This window comes from Perna viridis, chromosome 6 (assembly GCF_037379345.1).
Source record: "Perna viridis isolate PV_CMFRI_1.1 ecotype Kerala chromosome 6, ASM3737934v1, whole genome shotgun sequence".
Lineage (NCBI taxonomy): Eukaryota > Metazoa > Mollusca > Bivalvia > Mytilida > Mytilidae > Perna > Perna viridis.
In genome coordinates this window covers 49,133,029-49,157,169 of record NC_142450.1, presented here as the reverse complement: position 1 = coordinate 49,157,169, position 24,141 = coordinate 49,133,029, and the positions used below count along the sequence as shown (strand labels likewise).

The 24,141-nt window shown below is 32.1% G+C and overlaps 1 protein-coding gene across 1 annotated transcript; it reads right to left on the bottom strand.

The window, feature by feature from the left end:
* Positions 1-5,153: 5,153 nt before the first annotated feature.
* On the bottom strand, positions 5,154-23,504 carry LOC148615411 (uncharacterized). Its single transcript, XM_088590325.1, has 9 exons — positions 23,178-23,504; positions 20,526-20,666; positions 19,309-19,388; positions 17,728-17,878; positions 13,673-13,804; positions 12,554-12,627; positions 11,441-11,544; positions 10,005-10,071; positions 5,154-8,497 (listed from the first exon to the last, which is right to left on the bottom strand). The coding sequence occupies exons 1-9, from the start codon at positions 23,459-23,461 to the stop codon at positions 7,494-7,496; spliced, it is 2,037 nt and encodes a 678-aa protein (XP_088446451.1). The 5' UTR covers positions 23,462-23,504; the 3' UTR covers positions 5,154-7,493.
* Between the last annotated feature and the right edge of the window lie 637 nt (positions 23,505-24,141).

Sequence of the window (24,141 nt, the reverse complement as noted above, 5' to 3'; positions counted from 1 at the left end):
TAAAATTGACATTAAAAGAGTTTTTACGTCGCAAAACAGAACGTTACTTTGGAAACGTCAAAACGCGCTTTGTAAGTATATGAAGAAATCGACTCAACACCATTTGCCATTTTGAAAAAAAATTCGTTCGAATTTCGCATGGTGAATAAATAAAATATATAAATTTTAGATGATGTGACATTTTGGTTAGACAGCTGCGCTTATATACATGTTCAACCAAGTACCATTATTTTTAGAATATACTATCTGCAGCACATATACATATAAAATTCAAAATTTCATAATTACTAGTTTACTCAAAGCTAACGAAAAAAGCTATTGATAAAGACTGGGTAGCACGCAACGTGTAGAAAATGTCGGGGGAAGGCAACGTGACATCACAACATTCGTGCGTATTTATCTACTATTAGACAATAAAACTCATTATTTTTTTAGAATAAACATGATATTTTGAATATTTATACAGTCCTTTAAGCGTGAATATACTTTGGTAAAATACTATTCGTAGTTATATTTTAAAACCGTAAGCAAGAAAGTAGCCAGTGGCCAACGTTAAAAAAATGAAGATTTGTGACATAATTGACATACGGACCAAAGGCTTTTAATAAAAAGACTGATTGAACATTATATGTATATTTTCATTGGGGTTATGTGATAAAATGTCAATATAATTAATATTAATATAGTTCCGATTAAAAAAAGCTGTTCACATAACTTTAAAAAAATGTCTAATATTTTGTCTTCAAATCGGTTTCTTTCCATTTTTACAATGTCCACATCAAAAAAATTATGACATCGTCTGCAGCACAAACTGCTCTTTCCAAAAATGTTTGTTTTATCAAAATACGCCAAGAAACAACTTTAGATATATTGGTGAAATAGGAAGCAAGCATTTCTTAATGTTACCCGTCCACATATGAAAATGGACGTTCTTGTTTCTTATTTGCCCAGAAAATTTTGTCCCGTTTGATTCTAATTTCTGTATGGTTAATTGATGTCACAATCAAGCTGGACATTTGTTAGTACAACTTCATAAAGGATCCATACTCATACAGTATAAAGTTTATCAAATGTGAGTATTTGTAACAATAACCCCAAAATTCCATCAAGACTTTCTTAATGTGATATGAAACCTTCTGATGCCGTATCCATAGATATTTCCCCAAGCTAGACAGGACGCGAGGAAAATCATTTTTACTCTTCTTTTTTCCCCTTAATTCAGAAACGGTGTAGGTCATAATCCCTAGATTCAATCCCAATCTGACATTTGTAATATTGAATAGTGTGGTACAATTTCAAAGTATATTTGTTTAACATACTCAATTCGTGTAAAATTCCATGTTTTTGGACCCTTTTATTACCCCATAATTCATTAGTTTATCAATCTGCTCCATAACGAGAGGTTCGCTGTGCAATGTGTGAATACTATAGGTTCTATATTTACGTTTTTTTTTTGTTTTTTTTTTTTTTGTTTTCGTTTTTTGTTTGTTTGTTTTGTTGTTTTTTTTTTTAGTTACAGATACCACCAAGAAAAGAAAGAGGCGAAAAGTAGCTAAGTTCAACATGCAAAATTGGTAGGGAAAAATATCGAATTTCTCCAGAATAGGAACTGCACATTTTCAACTTGTCTATTCAATGTATAAAGTGCAAAGGTTTTAATTTGAAAACTGTGAACAATGCTCACTTGCTTGATACGACATACTCCCCCATTTGCTTACATGCACCTTTTGACCTCCATTTTGATTTGAACCAAAATCTAAACTAGAAGGTGCACAGTGGGAACATGTAATAAAGATTCTTTAAGAGTTTCATTAAGTACCATTCCATGGTATAAGAGGAGTAAAAGATGGGTGTTCCCTGTGTGATGGAAGGATGGGCTGAAGGACGGATGCCCCTATCACTAAATGTATATACTTTGCAAGTGGGTGGTATAATAATATTGGTCCAATACTTATCAAAGTAAAGGAAAATTAAGTGGCACATTTAAAATAAAGAAAAAAAACTTCATGAATGTTTCAATAATCAAATAAAGCTCAGGGACGGATACAGGAATTAATGAACGGGAGATTGAGCTGACTGACCAAAGGGGGCCCACACCATTACGCTTCAGTTATTTTCTTTCATTTCAACCAATTTTTTTTTCAAAAATACCAAGATTTTAACCCTGGCCAGCTGAGCCTGGGTCTGCCTTTGACGCTTACAGAAATATAGCACATGCCATTCTTATTTAAACTCTATGTAATAAAATCAATCAATCATTGGTAACCATGGAGAATCTTGAATTAAGGTGTGGTAGTTACAAAAATGTCAATGGTCTATGAAAGGTTGCTTGTTATTTATTATATCGTTTATTTGTATTATTTTTGTTTTGAACCTCTCTGGTCTCATTTACAGGCGTTATTATTATCTTTTTTTTTCACTGAACATAAGTTCAAATTAAACATTTGATGTGTCTATTTTCTATCATAAGTTTTTTTTGATAATTAAGTGCTGAAACTGACCTGATTTAAATGTTTCAGAAAAACATAAGTGACACTGAAGTAAGACAAAGTTTTAATTCATTACAGCCCTAAGCAACATAAATAAAAATAATAATCAACAGACAGTTAAATTTTTTAAATGATTTAACAAAATAAATATAAGTATGATAACAACTAATTCTGATTAAATCTTCAAAAATACATACAAAGTTAGTATGCTACTGATAACATGATGCCAGTACTTGTCAACTTAAACAATAGTGATGCATTGCTACAAACATAATGTACAAATTAATTATGATGTAAACAAATTCATTATTCTGTCAAAAAAGCTTATAAAAATATCCTCACGTCCAAACTACAGAAAAAAACACCACTAACAAGTGACCACACCATTATCAGTTAAATCTCTTTCTCATAGTTCATTATCAAGTGAATACTTTTATAATAGTCAATTATCAGTAAAATTCCTTCTTGGTGAATTTCCTACTCATAGCTCATTATCAGCATAATCAAGTGAATCCCTTTCTCATAGTCCATTATAAAGTGAATACCTTTCTCACAGTCCATTATCAGCAATATCCCTTTCATGTAAATTCCTTTCTCATGGCCAATTATCAAGTGAATCCCTTTCTTGCAGTCCATTATCAGTAAAATCCCTTTCAAGTGAACCCCCTTCTTGTAGCCAATTACCAAGTGAATCCCTTTCTCATAGTCCATTATCAAGTGAATCCCTTTCTCGTAGCCCATTATCAAGTGAAATCCTTTTCTCATAGCCCTTTATCAGTAAAATCCCTTTCAGGCAAATTCCTTTCTCATAGCCCATTATCAGTAAAATCCATTTCAAGTGAATCCCTTTTTCATAGCCCACTATCAGTAAAATCCCTTTCAGGTGAATTCCCTTCTCATAGTCCATTATCATTAAAATCCCTTTCTGATGAATTCCCTTCTCATAGCCCATTAACAGTAAAATTCCTTTCAGGTGAATTCCCTTCTCAAAGTCCATTATCAGAAAAATCTCTTCCTGATGAATTCACTTCTCATTGCATATTATCAGTAAAATCCCTTTCAGGTGAATTCCCTTCTCATAGCCCATTATCAGTAAAATCCCTTTCATGTGAATTCCTTTCTCTAAGCCCATTATCAGTAAAATCCCTCTCAGATGAATTCCCTTCTCATAGTCCATTATCAGTAAATTTCCTTTCTGATGAATTCCCTTCTCATAGCCCATTATCAGTAAAATCCTTTTCAGATGAATTCCCTTCTTTAAGCCCATTATCAGTAAAATCCCTTTCAGATGAATTCCCTTCTCATAGTCCATTATCAGTAAAATTCCTTTTTGATGAATTCCCTTCTCATAGTCCCACTGAAAGGTTTATCAAAGCAAACAAGAATAGACAAAATATCAATAAAATTTTTAAACCAAAAAAAAAAGACTTAATATTCCCTGATCTTCAAAATGTCCATTCAAATTACTACCACTTGACTTTTTTTACTGTTCACCAGGTAATAATTTATATATTATTGACCTTCACGGCAAACAATATTCCATAAATCGTTTTAAACAGGCCTTAAGTACATAGAAACTATCATATATAAAAGAAAATATGCTGTAACTGTTACATGTATAAAACATTTAATAAAAAAATACAAAAAACATTCTAAATTGATGTTGTGTTAGGTAAAAACAAGTTTTACAATACTAATGTTTTAATTCAAATTTATTTTCCTTCAGTTGATTTTGTGTTATGTCACAGTTTAATTAAACTATTTGCTATATGATTTGCTTCACCTATTTGCCTTGCCCAAATGTCAAATGCAATGAACGCTTCACCTATTTGCCTTGCCCAAATGTCAAATGCAATGAACGCTTCACCTATTTGCCTTGCCCAAATGTCAAATGAAATAAACGCTTCACATATTTGCCTTGCCCAAATGTCAAATGCAATGAACGCTTCACCTATTTGCCTTGCCCAAATGTCAAATGCAATGAACATGTGTCTTTGTCTGGAAATATTTGTTACTATTTAACTGATAGGAAAAGCAAAGTCAGGATATACATTTTGATGTACCCAATTAGAATAAACTCCTCCTTCATTTTGATAATGTCTTTTTATGTCTTTTTACTTAAAAATAAAAGGCAATGTATTTATAGAATTTATTTCGTCATATAAGAAGTACCGGTAGTTTTATCTTCATTCTCTTGTTAATCTAACAAAGAAGTAGTAAATTTTTTTTCTTAAAATGCAAAGCAATTCATTATGGCAAACCAGTTACTTTCAGGGGCATAATGGACTGGTACACACCAACCAATGGCTAACAGGTAAAAATGTACTGATACAGACCAATCCAAGGCTAATAGGTAATCTTGGGAAAATGGACTGGCCCAGTCCAACCCAAGGCAAACAGGTAATCATGGAAAAATGATTATATTCAGCATCAATGTCAAAATTACTTTTGATTGGCTTCAGTAGTAAATTCGTGAGGAATAGCAGTTTACAGAATTACCTGCCCCTTGTTCGACATCTTGAAACTATGGTATTTGAAAAATTAAAGAGGGGAATTTGATTGAAAAAATATTCGTCATTACTGATGTTGTCACTGTTCCAAAATGTTTTTAGTAATGTAAATTTTCACGAAATTATAATGAAGGACAGAATTCAGAAAAGAGACTTTACAGTAGTAAGTGTGCATATATTTCTGATTTGAAATACAATTAAAAAATGATATAAAAAACATACTCATACAACAAATATCTGCTCACAAAAATTACAATGTATCTTTTAAGTTCACTGACAATTTTAGTTTGATAAATCTAATTCAAAAAATATCTGGTAAAGTTTTATGAAAAATAATTCTTTCTGCATAAGAATTTATTATAACTTAAATAAGTCATGCAACACAGGTAAGGCATAACTGAAACATAAAATGTTAATATGATTATGAAACTAAGATTATTGTGATATAAATGTGAGATTTAAAGATTTACTACATTTTGGTTATTAATCAAAACCAAGCACTATTACACAATTTACAAATGTAGAAAACGTGTTATCCATAGTATTACTCTGGTCTTTGTTTATACAAGTTGATAACCTCAGCCATTGTAGACAGCAAACTATAAATTCATGTTTTACTAATCAAAACATTTTATATTTTATTGTAGCTATGAACTTAAAAAAAACATGTACATGCATAAGAAAATATTTAAATTATTAATGGCTTAATTTGTCTTAACTCATAAATAAGAACATTGTTTATCTGCATAATACTACGAAAGAGGTTTGATCACAGCATGAATACTACCACCGAGGTTGGATCACAATATAAAATAAACTTATCAAAATGTGTAATTTCTTTTTCAAATCAAGCAAATTCTTCAGTAGGACAATTTGGACTTCAATATCCACAAATTTGAAAAGGGAATCCAAAATTAAAAACCTGAATAAGATTCAGTATATCAATTAATACAACAAAAGAAACAGAAAAAGAATATAAACAAAAATCAATTTGATAGTAAATGAAATTAGATATTGTACCCCAATCTAGACTAATTTGAAAACTAGGTCCTAATACCGCATATCAAAAACTCCCAAGAACTCAATTCCTTAAATTACAATTCATTGTCATAAAATATGGTAAACAAATAAGCAAATTATAGAAGATTTTGACATTCTTGTTTTTTGGTCCTTAAAGGGAATAGGAACCCCCTAAGAGTTTTACTCTAATTTAATAGCATCTATGTAATCATGCATAAAAATGTGTTTCTTTAATTATAAAGCCTCACTTATTAGCCTTAATTAACTGATAAACATTAACATAGGAGGCTGATATTTTTTCCCAGCATGCATCATGATTATGACATATCTGTGGCACTAATCTTATCAAGAAATGCTTTATCTTATCATGTGGTCACACAAGAAGCAAAATGTGTGTGAAGTAGAAAATATAATTCAAAACAATTATATAATGAAAATATCAAAAATTGAAATTCTTTTTTTTTTTAAATCAACAATAGGTGTAAAAAAATAAAAACTGAGAATTGAAAACAGTTTTTAAAAATTCAATATCATAATTTGAGACAGCACAGCAGGTCATCAGACAAAATTAGATGTAAATGATATTTCACTTTTATAGTGTGTTTATGACAAAAACAAAAATGAGAAAAAAAGAAGATAAATGATAAAAAAAAAGCTTTCTCTTCGTTTGCATTGCATGAAATTTCAAATTCAAGAATATTTACTTCTTTAATTTGTAAAAGAAGTCTTTCATCATTTTCTTCTTGCAACAGACTGGACATTCTTCACAGTTAAAGGGTTGTTTACTAAATACTACATTAGTGCCACATTTACATCATAATTAGTGCTGCCATCTGGTAATTTTGCAGTAAGGGAGATTATCTTATAGCAAAGATGGCTGCCCCCTGTAACCCAAGATTTAGAGCAATTATCCTCTCTAATTAAATAATTAAGTACAATATAGGAAAATGAACTTCAGATTCTTCTTGTATTATGTAAAGATTATCAATATACCCCACATGTTGAAAAGGGTTCCTATAACCTTCCTATAGTATATACAATAAACCCAACAACCTTCCTTATGATGCATGGAACCTTGTGTTGAATTTCAACAATAGTAATGCAATATCATATATGACTGGAAAATGTTTATGGTCTGTATAAGAAAATAACACATATTGACAATAATTTCTAAGTTTAAAGTATGCTGTTATGGTGAACTCTCTAATTTTATTACTTAAAATAATACAGATATTGCAGAAAAAGGGTTTACTTGTAAGCTTCAGGTTTATATACATAGTACTGAAATAAAATGTTTTGTAAGTCATGTGGGTTGATAAAACTGAGACAAAAGCCATCAACTTAATACTACTTAAAAAAAAATTGAAGTCCATTTCAATGATATTGTTTAAAAGGTTAATTAACCTGTCAACAAAACTGCAAAATTAAACAAGGACATTACATTAAAAACCAAACATCACCACATGAATTATAGCTATGAACTTGTAACTGGTACTTTCAATCCAGTGGCCTGAGCAAAGAAGCTGGTATCAGTTATTAATGCATCATGATTCAGTTGATGCATCACCATACTAGACAATGCATTCTGGGATTGCTCCATACCTATATTGCCAACCATGTCATGTGATGCATCATGGGATTGATCGATACCTTTATTAACAACTAAGTTAGATAATAATGTTCGATTATCTGGGAAATCTATAGTTGTACAACCCGCCATCATATGAGCTGACTGATCTGTCAAATCCAGTACAGGTAAAACTTCACAGCTAGTTACAGCAGGGAAGGCTTGAGAGGGAGTTACATCTGTAGATTTCAGTTGAGTATTTGACATTGCTGTTGTTTCTACTGAGGTAGGCTGAGGCCCTAATGTTGATCCTGTCTGGACGACTCCTGGAGTAAGACCTACCATCTGTGGTATAACTGGTACTACAATCTTATCATTTATGTTAGAGTCGTTCTTTATCAATGTTGTAGAATTTAGATTTGGCAACTCCACAGCACTCTCAGTTTCAAAGTGTTCACCATTAGGAGTATCTGTGACTATTTTTGTAATCAAGTAGTGTTGAATTTTGACGGATGGTTTCCCGTCCCCAGGCTTTACTGGACTTTGAGAATTAACAGAATGCTGAAGAGGGTCACTTAGAGGCATAGCTTCCAAACTTGTCAATAAATCATAACCCTGCTGCTGAGTAGAAACTGGTAAGTTCTCAACAGTAGAAATACTATCCCCTTGATTGTTTGGATAACCTGGTAGATTCTGATTTTGCAAGTTTGAAGGAGTGACTACTGTTGCCTTAGTTTCATCACTACACCCTACATTCTGCTGAAGAATTGGTGGCAGATTAATCAATGTACATGCTCCCTCTGAAGATGGAACAATCTGTATCTGGCTGATGACTTGGGAAGCCCCAGGGACAGTGTTGGTAGGTACCGCTGGTGGAGGCTGGATTTCATGTATACCTACTGGATTGTCATCTGGAAACATACATAAAAATTAAGTTAAATACCACTTGAATTTAACATTTATTTTTTTTTTTTTTCAAATTATGTTCACAACCTTTTCTTCAACTTGAAGCTGGACATTTTCACTTTTTTACTATTGACAGAAAAGCTGCATTTTCTTTTTTATTTCATAACTTCATTTTTGACAATGATTAGAAATTGACAGAATGTAATTATAGGTCCTTTATCAAGATACTTGATGCATTGCAGGACAAGGATGTTTGATTCTACACATCCTGCTTTGTACTTTCCGAACACGATGAGCCCGATATTTATTATGCTAGCACACCGAAGCAACAGCCCCCTAGGAAGACATGTCACACAACTAGGACACACTATCCTGACTACAATCCAACCACTCATCATTCTATTTCCTATATGCTGCATGCTGGGTGGAGAAGCCTGATTACCAAATTTTAAGTTACCAGTAATTCAACCTGGGGCCAGACCCAAAACCTCCCACATTCAAGGCTGGCATGCTACTTTGAGACCACCAAGGCAGTTCAACAAACACAGAAAACACTGCCTTGTTACAAAATTAACATATTAACCTTCAGCAGTATTGGCAGTTTTTCTCTGATCTACAGAGAGTTAAACTAAACCATATATTCAAAATAAAGAGCTTATTCTGTATTTAACTAATGTTTTTTTGCATAACTGTAATGTATTCATAAATTCCAAGGAATCACCTTGGATTTGATGGTTAAAAAATTGAATTTATTGGCTACACATCGATGGAACCAGTTCTCTATTTATTCATTTCTAATTCAGTTATCTCCTTTTATATCTATGTAGGTGGTAGATAAATTTTTATCTAATTCTGCACAGAAATAAAATAGATTGAAGATGAAAATCCTAAAACTTATACCCAGATTACAAATTTATCCAACAAAAGTTTAAATTACAATGAAAAAATTTATATTTCACAACACATTGTCATATGAATTTTTTTCTATTTCAATAAATTGCATATAAAATGCACTTCAGCAAGGCAGATAGCTCATAAAAGCACTTGAATTGTATTGGTAGACTACTAAGTCATTTATAATTCGGTGTTATTGAACACATCAATTACAGCTAAAAGCAAAACAAAGAAAATTATTAAATTAATTTTCATGCAGAAATGTTTCACATTACCAATACATGTACCACAATTGTGATGGTTGTTCGTTGTAGTAACTTCTTATAACTACAATATTCTATACAAGACCTTAACTTGCCTATCATGTATCAGAAATATTAAGTTGGATAAGACAAGCTAGATGAACAGGTTTAAAAAACATCAAAAGAATCTTAAAACTGACAAACAACGTCTGGTTATTCTGTAGTATAGATTTCAGATTGATCTTCAATTTATCAAATATATAGAAATTATCAGTTCACTGTATTCACACAATGTTAATAATATCACCTCTCAACCAACTGATTAAATAATCATGATTCAAATCATGATATTTAAAATCCTATAAAGCGGCATTACCTTGCATCTGATTTTCTAGGACAGGATCACAGAGAAGTAGTAACTGATCTGCATAGGATTGTATAACCTGTAATAAAAAATTCATCCTTTTGTACTGTCTTATTATACTTTTGTATTCATTTCTTTTATTCCCCAAATGAATTAATGTCAATGAGCATTGGAATGTAACACAAAGAGATACCTTTTAAATCCTTGTTTAACTATGTTTTTATCTTCCCACTTTTAAAATTGTAAGACAAGCATGAATGTAATAATATTATTCACTAAATCAAACTATCAATGCATGAATATTAGTAGATAAATATAACACTTTACAGTAGTAGACTGCTTAAGTCTTTGTAAGATTCAGGCAAAGTGGAAAATATCAGAAACATGCATATCAAAAACCCACCAATCTGACAATATAAATTCACTGATGATTTTTCTATTTGAAAGGATCACTATTTGATTTCTGCATTGCTGTTCAGTTCTGATATTTATCTGCCCTTGAAATGTTCATTTTCAGTGCATTTCAGTCTTTGCCATATAAACTCACAAGAAGCCCAGGCTAAAATATTTCATAAACTTATACAGCAATCAATGACATGTAGGCCAAATTCTACATGCCCAGCATTATTACCAGCCATGGCTGGCATCAATTTCAAAAACTGACATTTCAATGAAATTATCTCAATTTACCAAAACCATATAGATAATCTTGTCTTTTTTATATCCTGATGGTGCAAAAAGTCAAATTACACTTACAAAATGGTGTTTTTTTCATACCATGTCTCACCACTGCCTACTTCTTAAAGAGCCTGACACATAACAGAGAATAAGGTCCTCATACAAGTATTCCATGTGAAATAAATTTATAGCCTTGGAAGCATTGAAAGCCTGATTTCAGTCTCACAGCAAGTTATGTGCCACAGAACTTTTCAAACATAGCAAGATAGTTTGGTATCTTTTTCACTAAAATGTCTTGATGATGCCTTAATTTGCATGTTCTTCAATAAAAACTCCAATGCATTTTTAATGATAAGCCAGAAGAGAAGGCCAAAGTACAAAACTCCGATACATTTATAGTGATAAGCCGGAAGAGAAGGCCAAAGTACAAAACTCCGATACATTTATAGTGATAAGCCGGAAGAGAAGGCCAAAGTACAAAACTCCGATACATTTATAGTGATAAGCAAGAAGAGAAGGCCAAAGTACAAAACTCCGATACATTTATAGTGATAAGCCAGAAGAGAAGGCCAAAGTACAAAACTCCGATACATTTATAGTGATAAGCCAGAAGAGAAGGCCAAAGTACAAAACTCTGATACATTTATAGTGATAAGCCGGAAGAGAAGGCCAAAGTACACAAACACTAAGCAATGCTGGTTTTACAATAGTATAAAGAACATCTAGAAATAGAAACATTATATCTATATATTCAACTTGTACCATATTACCTGTTCAGATTCAAAATCTTTCTCATGATTCTTTCTATGGAGTTTCAGACTGTAGTTTGTTGTAAATGCTCTTGGACATCCATCACAAGAAAATGGCTTCTCACCTTTAAAAAATCACATTGAGTTTTCATGAAAAAGAAAAAAGATTACGATTTGTTGAAAAGATATGAAATAACATAATCAACTCGTTTTTGCCAATTTTGAGAGCAAGAAATAAAGCATGTAAATAAATCCCAGATAATAAGCCTCTTTATAGAATACATTTTTGAGAGTTTTTATAGCAATAAAATTGGATTATCATCCCAAATCGCTTAGTTGTACACTTGCACAGCATATATTTCCATGAAATTGTTTAAAATGTGTTTAATTCTTTAAAATGTGAAAATAGCACAAAACAAGAACTCAGTATTTGACAGCAACCAAAATCACCTGCAATGTCTGCCCCTTCTATAAGATAAAATATAGTAAGTTTTATTCACCAATCAAAGACACTCAATGGTAAATAAATCAATATAATAATTACACAAAGCATGAAAAGGATACAATCATAAAGACTGCTAAAATACTTAAAAGATGTAAGCCAATTAGAAATACAGTTCAAAGGTTGTTTCCCTGTATATATCAAATTCAATGAAATTTGTGTGATGATCCCCTATCATCATCACACAATAAATCATTTTTATACAATTTGTTAAGTAGCTTTTTAACAAAAGTTACATTCAAATTAAGCCACATACCAAATTTGAAATCAATCCATCCACTTGGAGTTAAAAATTGTGACAAAACCTAGGCAGGCTGAATGACAAACAGACTTGTTAAGAGGAGGTACGAAAATGTGTGACAGACAATTGGACTCTAGTACAGCAAAACATTAAAAAAAAAAGCAACTGTCCTTCTTTAATTTTATCTTCAATATCTATTGACAGTCTTGCCTGTTTTTTATACCCATTAACATACCACACTTATCTAAACAGGTCTTCAGGTGACTAAACTCTAAACTGTACAAGTTCTCTGAAGTGTCTTCAGGCGACTTATCTGAATGACATCTTTCATGAGTCTTAAGTGATTTAACTTACCTGTACGACTTCTCTGACGTGTCTTCAGGTGACTTACCTGTATGACTTCTTTGATGTGTCTTCAGGTGGTGACTAGCAACAAAAGCTTTACCACAGCCATCCTCACCACACCTATTAAACAAACAATAATTAATTAATCTTTTCCAAAGATTTGTATACACAATAAAGAGCAAATATAGTTGAAAAATAAAATTACTTCAAAAAACAATTTTTTTTTAAAGATTTATTGAATTCACATGACCTATAACATTGACTGCCTTCATTTCTAACATCTGAAACACTAAAGAGCTGTTTTGAAGTGAACTGAAGACAAGTCTTTGCTATTTCCAACCATTTCCATTGTAAACTGAAGTATGCCAATGCCGTATCAACTTAAAAGAGAAAATACTGTGCAGATTAAGTAAAATCTTGGTGATGTGCTTATTTCCCAGAGAAAAGTTTATTCATGGGTAACATTCAAGAATGGTGATTCCATAATTGCTGAGTCCAATATGCCTATTCCAAATTTGAATATTTTAGTTATTGTGGGAAATTTTTAATAGATCATTGAAATTGCATATAGTAACTTGTTTTTGTGTCAATTTTCAGGAGTTTGTTTATTTTCATATTCTTTAAAAATATAACTATTTATATTGCCAAAACTTCAAAATGAGAAAAAAAACATGTCATTAAAGATAATTTATTCATTGAATACCTGAAAAAAATTAAAATGACCTTTAACAGGGTACTATTTTTTTTACAGATTGTTTGTATGTAATATTTATATTCTTTTATTTCTATTAAAGAATATTTTCTTAAATACATAATTTCATCATTAATATTCTAAGTAATGAAGTATGACAACTTGTACAGCTTTATAAAGACATAAAATTTTTGTCAACACTCAAATACTGTTGAAAAGTTAAAAGAGATAAATAACTTATCCTAAAAATAATATTTTGGAAAATATTACATAGAAGTAACTGTTATTTTCATCAATTGGCAAATTGGATTCAGCCAATTGGTAATAGACAATCTGGTGTAAATTCCTATCATACAAGTGCAAATGTTAAAAACATGTACCATGCCAGTCTTTTTATAAATTACAGTCATGATTTCAACTTTATAAAAATGTTCTCTAAAATAGCTACACAGAACATAGTGAAATAATAATTACTGGTATGGCCTTTCACCAGTGTGTGTTCTCTTGTGTTTCTTTAAATCACTAAGAGTTGTGAAGAATTTCCTGCATTCTCCTTCACCACAGTTGAAGGTCTTACCAGTATGCAATCTTTGATGAGCTCTTAATCTGTAAATACATCATAGAAGGATAATATTTGATATGTATTTCTTCAACTTCTTCAAGTTCAAATACAGGTATGTAAAAAAAGTCCATTTATTAACATACTGTGAAAGTACTTCTTTCTTGGGTACAGATTTTTGTGGTTTTCATATGGGAAAATTGAAAACTCTATCATACAAACGAAGGGAAAATTTCCTTTTCATTGGGAAGAAAATGTCATGGTTTACAATACCCACGAAAACCATGAAAAATTGGAACCCCATGAACAATAATACTTTCACAGCAGTAATAACTTATATAAAAATGTGTCTTTTTAAAATGAAATTTTCTGCATTTGAATAATGAAATTCTTGACAAAAAATTGTTCATCAAATTTGACAAAATATCTGTGTTATTTGAATGTGTTGAGCCTTACAGAATCACACAGGCACATGTGATTTACTTTGACTTATTAGTTAAACAAAACTCATTTTCTTTTATGCACTGTTTGCTTAAGTAAAATATCCCTGGAAGGAGTGGAACACCACTTTAATATTTTAACCTTAGAGGGGGTATTTCTGAGAGTTTACACAATGAAATGCATTGAAAAAATAAATTAAATTCTCATGGTGGTATCTCAAATGAAAAGTGGCATTCCATTCATTCCAGGAATAGAAGCTTGTTCGATAAGGGCAAAATTTGGCCTCAAAAATGAAGTCTACATAAAGAAAATTTAATGCTGTTTCTCCAGCTCTTTAATGTCTTTTATAGTTGATTTGATTGGTTTATGGTTCTAATTTGAACATAGACACTCAAATATGCCTTCAAACTTGGCTGTGATTGGGAAAATCTGTTAAAAAGGCTGGAGAACACAAAATTTTGTGCAGCTTTTTATTCCTTTAACAATGGCCACATGTATGTTTCATATATTTGTGTATAATTGTCAATTTCAACTCATGTAAAATATCTTGAGTCAACAGATGAGTGGCCATTTCCTTTCCAAACAAAAACAGTCTTAAAAATTGTGAAAATGTCCAAATTTAAAGGTTTTGTGAAAGTTACATAAATGCATACTGTTATTTCTGGAAGAACGTCATAAATCTTGTCAAAGACATCTTATAATCAGTGATCATGACCATTTTATTATTCTACTACTACCTACAAAACAGCTTTAATCAAATTTTCAAAAGTGCCCAAATTATGAGGCCAAAAGGGGTCCTTACCAAACATTCTCCTTTTACTGGTATAGCCCTCAAGTGTAAGAGGTAACTCACTATCCTAAACAGGGGTTGAAATTTTTTTCTGGCCACAGGCAAGGGCTTTTTATAATTTTAAGAAAGCCTTTGAAGGTCATTCCTCAGGATTCACTTCTCTAGTTAAACTGATGTATTGCATATAACAACTGGTTCTGATTTTTCTCAGTTTACAGGGATTTATGCACAAATTGCAGTTTCTGTTGTAAGGACATTAGTTTTGTTGAATTATTAGTGACAATATCAGGAATTTATCTGCTTGGCACTGAAATCAATTTGTCTGAAAGTCAATATATTTTTCAGCCCTATAGTTTTTCCTGTTACTAGTTTTATTTGCTAATTATCTGGGTTTTTTTGGCAGGTGCAGCCTCTTTAATTGTGTAAAATTTGAAATCAAACTGTTTACACAAAGACATGCCAAACTTTTTCTCTTGCACATTTGATTGATACAAAATTACCTTAATGCTTGAATATTACAATATATATTACTGAAGTGCATAGGTGACTCAGAAATAATAATTTGCATATCAATCCTTCAAAGAAGCAAATATTGCAATTCCTAAAAAAAAAAAAATTTCAAACTTTCCTGAGACCAACAAACAAGATAGTAAGAGAAAAAATTAATAACTTCTTTCAAGAGCATGCCCCACAGGCTTTTTGCAAGTAAAAACACCAAGTCTGTAGTTAAAATTTTCTGATCCTGGGCACTGGACTCACAATATTTTCAACCTCTGGCCTAAAGATCCCTGTACATGAAACTTTAGGCACATTCTATTTCACACCCTTTATTACTCCAGCCATAGTGATAGTAACAATGAATGAATCTAATAGGATAATAAACTATAAACTGGTTAACTTTTTATCATTCTCTTTTTACAAATATTCATTTTTTTAAAACTGGAGGCTCCTAGAAGTCCAACTGCTCATCTGATTCATTTTTTACCTTTGAAGGACAATAACAACAAGAGGCTCCCAGGAGCCTGAATCACTCACCAGGTTATTTTTGCCTTTCAAGTGCAAAAAATTTAACAAGGAGTTGTCCGAATATTTTGACTCAAGAAGACGTTGGTAGGACTTATCATAAGGATTATTTCAGCAATTAAAAGTTTCTATCTATTATAGTTTTCAAGATATTGGCTGAAAACAGTAAAAAAATAAATCTGTCATTTTTCATCTTTCAAGGGCAATAACTCTTACATGGAGCTGCCTGACAACTTTGATCCCTGGAGACTTTTGTAGACCTAATAATAAGGACCATTTCAGCAATTGAAAGAATTTGGCTAAACCTAATGGTTTTGGAGATAAATAACCAAAAAACTACAGTCTGACCCCTATGTTCTAGTTTTAGTAATGGTGGCCATGTTTTTTAATGGATCAAAAATCTCCATATTAGTTCCATGCAGGATGCCCAAGAGAACATTCATACCAACTCTGGTTCCAATTGGTCAAGTAGTGTCAGAGAAGAAGATTTTTTTGAAAGAAATAACATAAAAAATAGCAAAATAAAAACAGCAAAAAAATGGCAGTAACTCCAACATGGTTTAACAGATTAAAATGAAAATTAGATCACAGATAGATCTCATCATGCTGAATACTTTTACCAATGTCAGAATTTGGCTAAACCTAAGGATTTTGGAGATATATGCAAAATACTACTGTCTGACCCCTATGTTCTATTTTTAGTAATGGCAGTCATGTTTTTCGACGGTTCAAACATCCCCACATCAGTTCTATGCAGGATACCCAAAGGAACATCCATTCCAAGTTTAGTTCCAATTGGTCAGAGGAGAAGAGTTTTGAAAAATTGTTAACAACAGACATGATGGACGATGAAGACGGATGCCAAGTGATGGCATTAGCTCACCTGGCCTCTGGCCAGGTGAGCTAATAAAAAGGAGTTGTCCTACAACTTTGACCTTTGAAGACTTCTTAAGGCTTTATGGTAAAGAAGTGTTTTTCTTTCTAAATATTGGGGAAATTTTGGAGAACACATCATTTTGCCCTTCCAAAGGCAATAACTGTAACAAAGAGTCATCCTATAACTTTGACCCATACAACTTTTGTATGCCTTATTATCAGTATCATTTCATCAATGAAGTTATATTAATATCTACTATGATTTTCAAGTTACAGACTAAAACTGCAAAAAAAATACAATTTTTCGCCTTTCAAGGGCAATAACTTTAACAAGCAGTAGTCATACTAGGACATTTTTTGTAGGTCTTATCATAAGGATTATTTCATCAATTGAAAGTTTCTATCTTTTAGGGTTTTTAAGTTATAGGCTAAAAACTGCAAAACATGCCATTTTTGCCTTTTAATATCAATATCTCTAACAAAGAGTTGTCCCAAAACTTTTACTCAAAAGACCCTTTGTTGAACTCTTCAATGGGAAGGAGAGTCATCTACATTCTTCTCTTTTTCTAATAGTTTTTTTAGATATGTCTTGAAGTAAGTGGCTTTATCCCCTTTGTTCTATTATTAGACATGATGCCCATGTTTTTAAATGGATAAAAAATCAAAATGCAGTTTTTGTGAAGTATCCATAAGGAACATTCATGATAACTTTCATTAAAATCTGTCAAGAAGTTTCAGAGATAAAAATGTTCGAATAAAAGTTCACAGACTACAACTATGACAGATGCCAAGTGATGGCAATAGCTCACATGATCCTTAACTAAGTTAGCTCTTGCCCACCTGTACAATGTTGTGAAAGCTTTTTCACATTCTGGGATATCACAGTTATAAGGTTTTTCCTTGGTATGAACTCTAACGTGGATCTTCAGGCTGTAAGATGTCAGGAAAGCTTTTCCACAACCAGACTCATTGCAAACAAAGGTAAATTCTCCTATGAAATAAAATAAATTTTTAAAAGTTTAACATGTTCAAGCTTTCATACCTGATAAGGAATAATTTTGTTTGTAGAGTGTACCCTTTAACTTATTTCTGAATCTAACTTTGACAGACCAGATAAAAATATCTAAAAATAAGTTAAAAGTCCTTCTAAGAATCAGGAAAATAAAAAAAAAACAACATGACAAGTCAAAACTTCTGTTAACTTTCTGAACAAATAAAATCTTTGATAAAGTCAAACTAATATTGAAAATAGCACTAAGATTTGTATCTTAGATTGGGAAAGAAATGAAATTAGTCATAACAGTTTTGTTGAATTTTATTGAAACATTTTCCTCTACTCCTCTCACTGTAGATCACTATATAACTGATCATTTTTTCCTCCATTTTCCAAACCTTTAATATTACTGTTATTGGTCCTAAAATCATGAATGGGTCATATTGGACTGATTTACATACTATGTCTATTTAAAAAGCTGACAAATACATGTCACCTTCAGCGTGATTCTTAGTTAAATCAATATATTCAAAAGAGGAGGCAACAAAAATCAAAGGCTGAAATCAACTGAACTCTAAATAAAGAGCTGCACTTTAAGCGCATGATATGCCTGTTGTCTTTTATATTTGTTCTTATGCTTTTAATGAAGTTATATGATCAACTAGAAATACTGTGAGCTCTGTCAAATACCCTCCCCCAACCCTCCCAAAAAAAAAAGTAAATAAAAAATGCACAAAAAATTTGGCACTATCATAACAAATGGTCCATTTTCATTGATTTTTCAACAAATAAATTTCCTTGCCCATTTCCTAAGTTGTTTCTGCTGTTTTTTAAAGAGTAAAACTTCATAACACAGAAATGTTAAATTTGACATTTATACAAAATTGGAAGGGAGCTCACGTCAATAGATATGAACAATTCATCAAAATTTCATAAAAGTTAGTGTAAGTGTTTTTGAGTTATAGTGCAAAAACTTGAAAAATCCCCTTTTTTAGGTATAAAAATTCATTACACCGAAACAAAAAACCTGGAATATATAACAATCAAAAGGGAGCTTACGTCAATAGATATGAACAATTAACCAAAGTTTCATAAAAGTTGGTAAAAGTGTTTTTGAGTTATTGTCCAAAAACTTGAAAATCCCCTACTTTAAAGTATAAAAATTCATTACACGGATATGAAAAATCAGAAATTTATAAAAATCGAAAGAGAGTTTATGTCAATAGATATGAACAATTCACCAAGGTTTCATAAAAGTTGGTGAAAGTGTTTTTGAGTAATTGTCCAAAGTGTTGATAACGAACGGACCAACAATGGTATACAATAATATGTCCCATCTTAAACAGGCATATAAAAAGTAAATGAGCAACAGTGTAGACCAGTAGGGTGAGCCTTATAGAACAATTAAACCTTGAAACTACTGATACCTGTGTGTGTCTTCTTGTGTGTTCTAAGGTTGCCAGCAGTACTGTAAGTTCTGTCACATCCTTGGTAGTCACACTGAAACCTGTCAATCACAATCAACAATATAAGTATGTACATGTAGAGATGATGCCACTACCTGTAACTTTTTAGGCTGGCACTTTTTCAAGCACATACTAGTTACTTGTCCAGATAAGTTAGCATAAGAACTACTATTTAACATTATTGTGTCGCAAAGTTAAATTACCTTGAAGTGAGATTATTTTATTAAAATAAAGGGAGACAACTGAACCATATGTTATAACCATTTACCAGGGTAATAATTTGCACTATCAAATGTCTAAGAGGGTAATAGTTTTTTTTTTAACTATTACCCTGTGAAGACTTGTCAACTGTTTCTGTTCAAATTAAGTACCAGTTCAATTTGAGATATTTTTTGTTTCAATGAATTAACATTTAATTAAATGGAATAACAGTGATCAAAACAACAGACAATTTACAAAGTGAAAGTAAAACCACATAAAGCTAAAGACTAATTATTTTAAAAAACATAAGAAACTAATTGTTAGGATTTTAATTTAGTGTGAAAAATAAAGAAAAAAAAGGAATATTCAGAATAATTAAGTAGATAACATACAGCTGAGAGGGTGATAGAGAGTTTGTTACCCTTAGAAAATACATGGCCACCCTCGGCTATGCCGAGGGTGGCAAAGTTTTACTCAGGGTAACAAACTGCTCTATCACCTTACAGTCCTTGAACTGATCTGTGCCAAGTTTTGACGGATCGATGACCGTTGACTGATTGATCGCTGACCGATGACCGGTGACTGATCTGATTGCAGTTTTATTACGTAAAATGGCATACGATCTATATAAAATAAAAGAAATATAAAATAAAAGTATTTATTGATGTTTAAATCTATTACATTATGTAAACATGTGTAAAATTGACAAAGAAAAACAACAAAAACCGTAAAATACATTGACCGCTCTGTGGTCATGTGATGCGATCACCAGTTTAATGGATCAGTTTGGCGGATCGATGACTGACCAGAAACTGATCGGTGATCGATCGCAATTTTTGTTGCACGGATTGGTTCAGGTACTGTACAAGTTATACGTTATTTATATAATTTCATGGGGGGGGGGTAATAATTTCAGGTACATTTTGTAATATTAAATGTAGTCTTGTACACTTTATAATACATTTGTACATATATACCTCTTAACTTCTCTTTGCTTAGTCTGTGGATTTCTACTTTCTACAGTTACAGTGGCATGTGATGGGTTATCTGGCATTGATCTGTCGCCTGGGTTTATCTGCATACAAATTCTGTCCTCAGAAACAGTATGCTGTATGTAGCTGTAAAAGAAACCATATGTTCAAATCACATGAAATCAGACTCCCAGCTAGTCTAGCACATCATTTCTCCTCAACTGGGTCAAGCATGTAGGTACATATACATAGTAATAAGCCACAATAAAATCTTTTATCATCAGTCTAGTCTCTCAGAGAAAGAAGTAAATTACCAGAGACTAATATTAGTAAAGGCAAAACTAAATAATTTTATTATATTTATAACAGTGTCCTGATAGGTTGGTCTTCTTTGAGCAAACTAGGTTATTCTGTATAATCTAGCTTGGCAACGTTGACTGGTCTGCACTCTGCTTTCAAATAATTCCAAATAAAGTAAGGTTTTGATAAGGAATCAATTCTTAATATTTGGACTTTGGACACATTAGAAATCAAATTATAAGTAAATAGAGTCTTGGAAAACACCAAAAGTAATGTGTGTCCACGTAAAAGCAGAAGGTCCATAATTCTAGAATGAGTACTGGTATGATATTTCTGTTCCTAAGACAAAGACCATGAAAACCTGTACATCAAATAACCCAAAACCTGTCTTTTTTCCAGAAAACCAGGTGTATACATTGTATATCCAAAAACTTCAATAAAATTTTTTGTGCTACAATTGCTTCCCATGTCATTCAAATATTCATTAAATAAGTTTTTATGCATATTACAACACTTCTTACTACCCACTGAAAGTCTGAAATAATCAATATGGCATTGAATAGACCGCAGGTTCAGACATTTGATTTATATGCTTGGCTGATAAGCCAATGGTGCAAAGCTGCCATCTGAGGGATTATGACTGAACGTCTTGACCAAAAATGTAACAATACTTGATGGATCTCGGCCTTGGGAGGCAACAATTGACAACAGATAGATCAACCCATTCGGGCGTCCCAAGTCGTGGTACAGGACACATGACTAATTTCAAAGTACAAACCTTAGATGGGTAGCTAGGAAGCATTAAAATATTCATTAAAAAAAAAACTTTTTATCATGAAAAACTCATTTCAAGTATTTTTAAATAACATAGAGAGCAATTATACCACCAAAAAAAATGTGTTTTATTTAGGTTTTGGGATATGTATGTACACCTTTTTTCAGAAATTCTATGTGGTTTTCGGTTATTCAAGCTACCCTATGAAAACAGAAAAAACACAATAAATAAGATGAATTTAGTTTAACAAATTCTAAATTTAATAACACCTTCATATATTTGGAAGATATTTTTGCTCTAAACAACGATGACTTATATATTTATACAGAAGATATATATATCCCGTAGACCTGTCTTTAATTAAGATATCACTGATAATACAGAATGTCCTTTTCTTGATCATAGTATTCATATCAATAATGATGAACTTAATACCAAAATTTACGATAAAAGGGGTGATTTTTCATTTCCAATTGTCAACTATCTGGTTTCTTTATGGTGACATCCCCTTGTCACCATCATACAGTGTTTACATATCACAATTGGGTTCCATTTGCTCATATTTGTAACAGTATTTCGAATTTTAACAGAACAAATCTTTATATAACCAAGAAATTGCTACATCAAGGTTTTGGGTATCACAAGGTCATAAAAACATTAAAAATTTTTTTTCACCGATACAAGAAACTCATTCTCAAATACAGATGTACTTATAAATGATTAATACAAGTGGGTATCTCTCACCCTTTGTTTTATGGTAGTATTCTACACAAAACACAAATTGCTCGATACTCACCCAATAAGTTACCTAAACCATTGAATAGGTTCATTCATAAAGGATACAGTTATGTTATTGTCAAATCGTTAAAGATAGCATTTTTTGGTGTAAACATTGATTCTCTCATAGGGACTTTACAAAGAAATTAAAACACTATATTTAAAAGCAGTTTTTGGCTTGACATGGGGTGTGTGCTTATTGTATGAGTTATGATGGTTCTCAACCCAGCATGGGAAGAATTTGGACTGATTTTACATATAATGGGTACATAACTTTTTCTAGGAGCTGGCATGTTAGTTAACTGCTAGTAGTCTTAGCGTGTACATTTGTGTAATTTACATTCAGTTTTTTTCTTTATTTCTGTTGTAACAAGGGACTAAGATCTTTTTGAACTGATTTTTAGGTGTGTCTTTTTTTCACAGTGGCCAGTTTTTAAAGGGGAGGGTTATGATCAAGCCAAAGTACTTTAAACCTGCAGCACTTTTTGCACTTGTCCCAAGTCAGGAATTTATGGACTCTGTATGTCTTGTTTCGTTTTCACCTTTAGTTTATTTTTATACTACTTGATTATATAGGGGCAACTCTTTCGCTGTACCAGTATATAATGACGTTTTAAAGCCAGCCGCAGCTGGCCCTGTGTTGTGAGGGTTTCCTTGTCGTTCATTGAAGACCAAAGGGTGGCCTTGGGCTGACATTTTCAGTAGCTTGAGGTTGTTGTCTGACATATTCACCATGCCTATTCTCTATATGTAAGGATCATGTGTAACGACCAATAATTACTGTCCGAGTTGATGCCAAAATTTACCCATGATTTTCCCTGTTATCACCACTCTTTTTGACGTTACGACTACCATCTCCTATATTCCTATCAGTTGAACAAAGCCCCTCGTCTTTTTCAACTTTCATCTCGACACTTGTGTCTAAATTCTCTTTAGAAATAGAGTGGTGGCCTCTGTCTATAATATTTTGGGGTTGATTTTGGTCTTGGGATAATGAACTTTCATTAGAGTAATCGTTGGAGCTATCTGACTCGAAACAAACTGATGTTGAATAATCAAAGTCCGTTCCCAAGTCTGAAGACAGATCCATTTCATGTCATGAAGATCCCTTCCCGTAACTGTACCAGACGAGCTATTCGATTCGCTGCCAAAAGAAGAATGTACCAATGGATAGTTTCGTTATAAATACCATAATTAGTAGATTCGCCATTTAGTCTTTTCGGACCACGAAAGGTAATCGAGGGAACCAAAGTTATAGCGGTAATCAAAAGAATGAAATCCAGGGACAAAGACCAGAACTGAAAAGTTATATTGCAATTTTCCATTGTTTGCACCTCATAATCGCACACAGGCCCAGTTTCAGTGTGGTGGTAGTTAGAGGCGAGGCTCTGTCTGAAACGGGGAGTTGTGAATAAGTCTTATAGTGTACATGATTTAGGGACTTATCACTTTTTTCCCGGAAAGGGGGGGGGGTCATCACTGACCAAAGAAATAATGATCCTCTTATTTTTGTAGATAATCTTCACATGAAATATACTCTTCTTGTTTAAAAACCATTTATTAATTGCAACGCATATAAAGCGTACATTTCTGGATTTCTGCTTCCCTCCCTGAACGAGTTATCACACAAGTTTCATCATCATCATCATCATCATCATCATCATCATCATCATCGGTCAATGTCAATTGCCAAGTTTTGTTTTAATGACATGTTTTGATAATATCACAATTTTAAGCAGAAAATTCATGTATGATGCAAATGTGGATCTC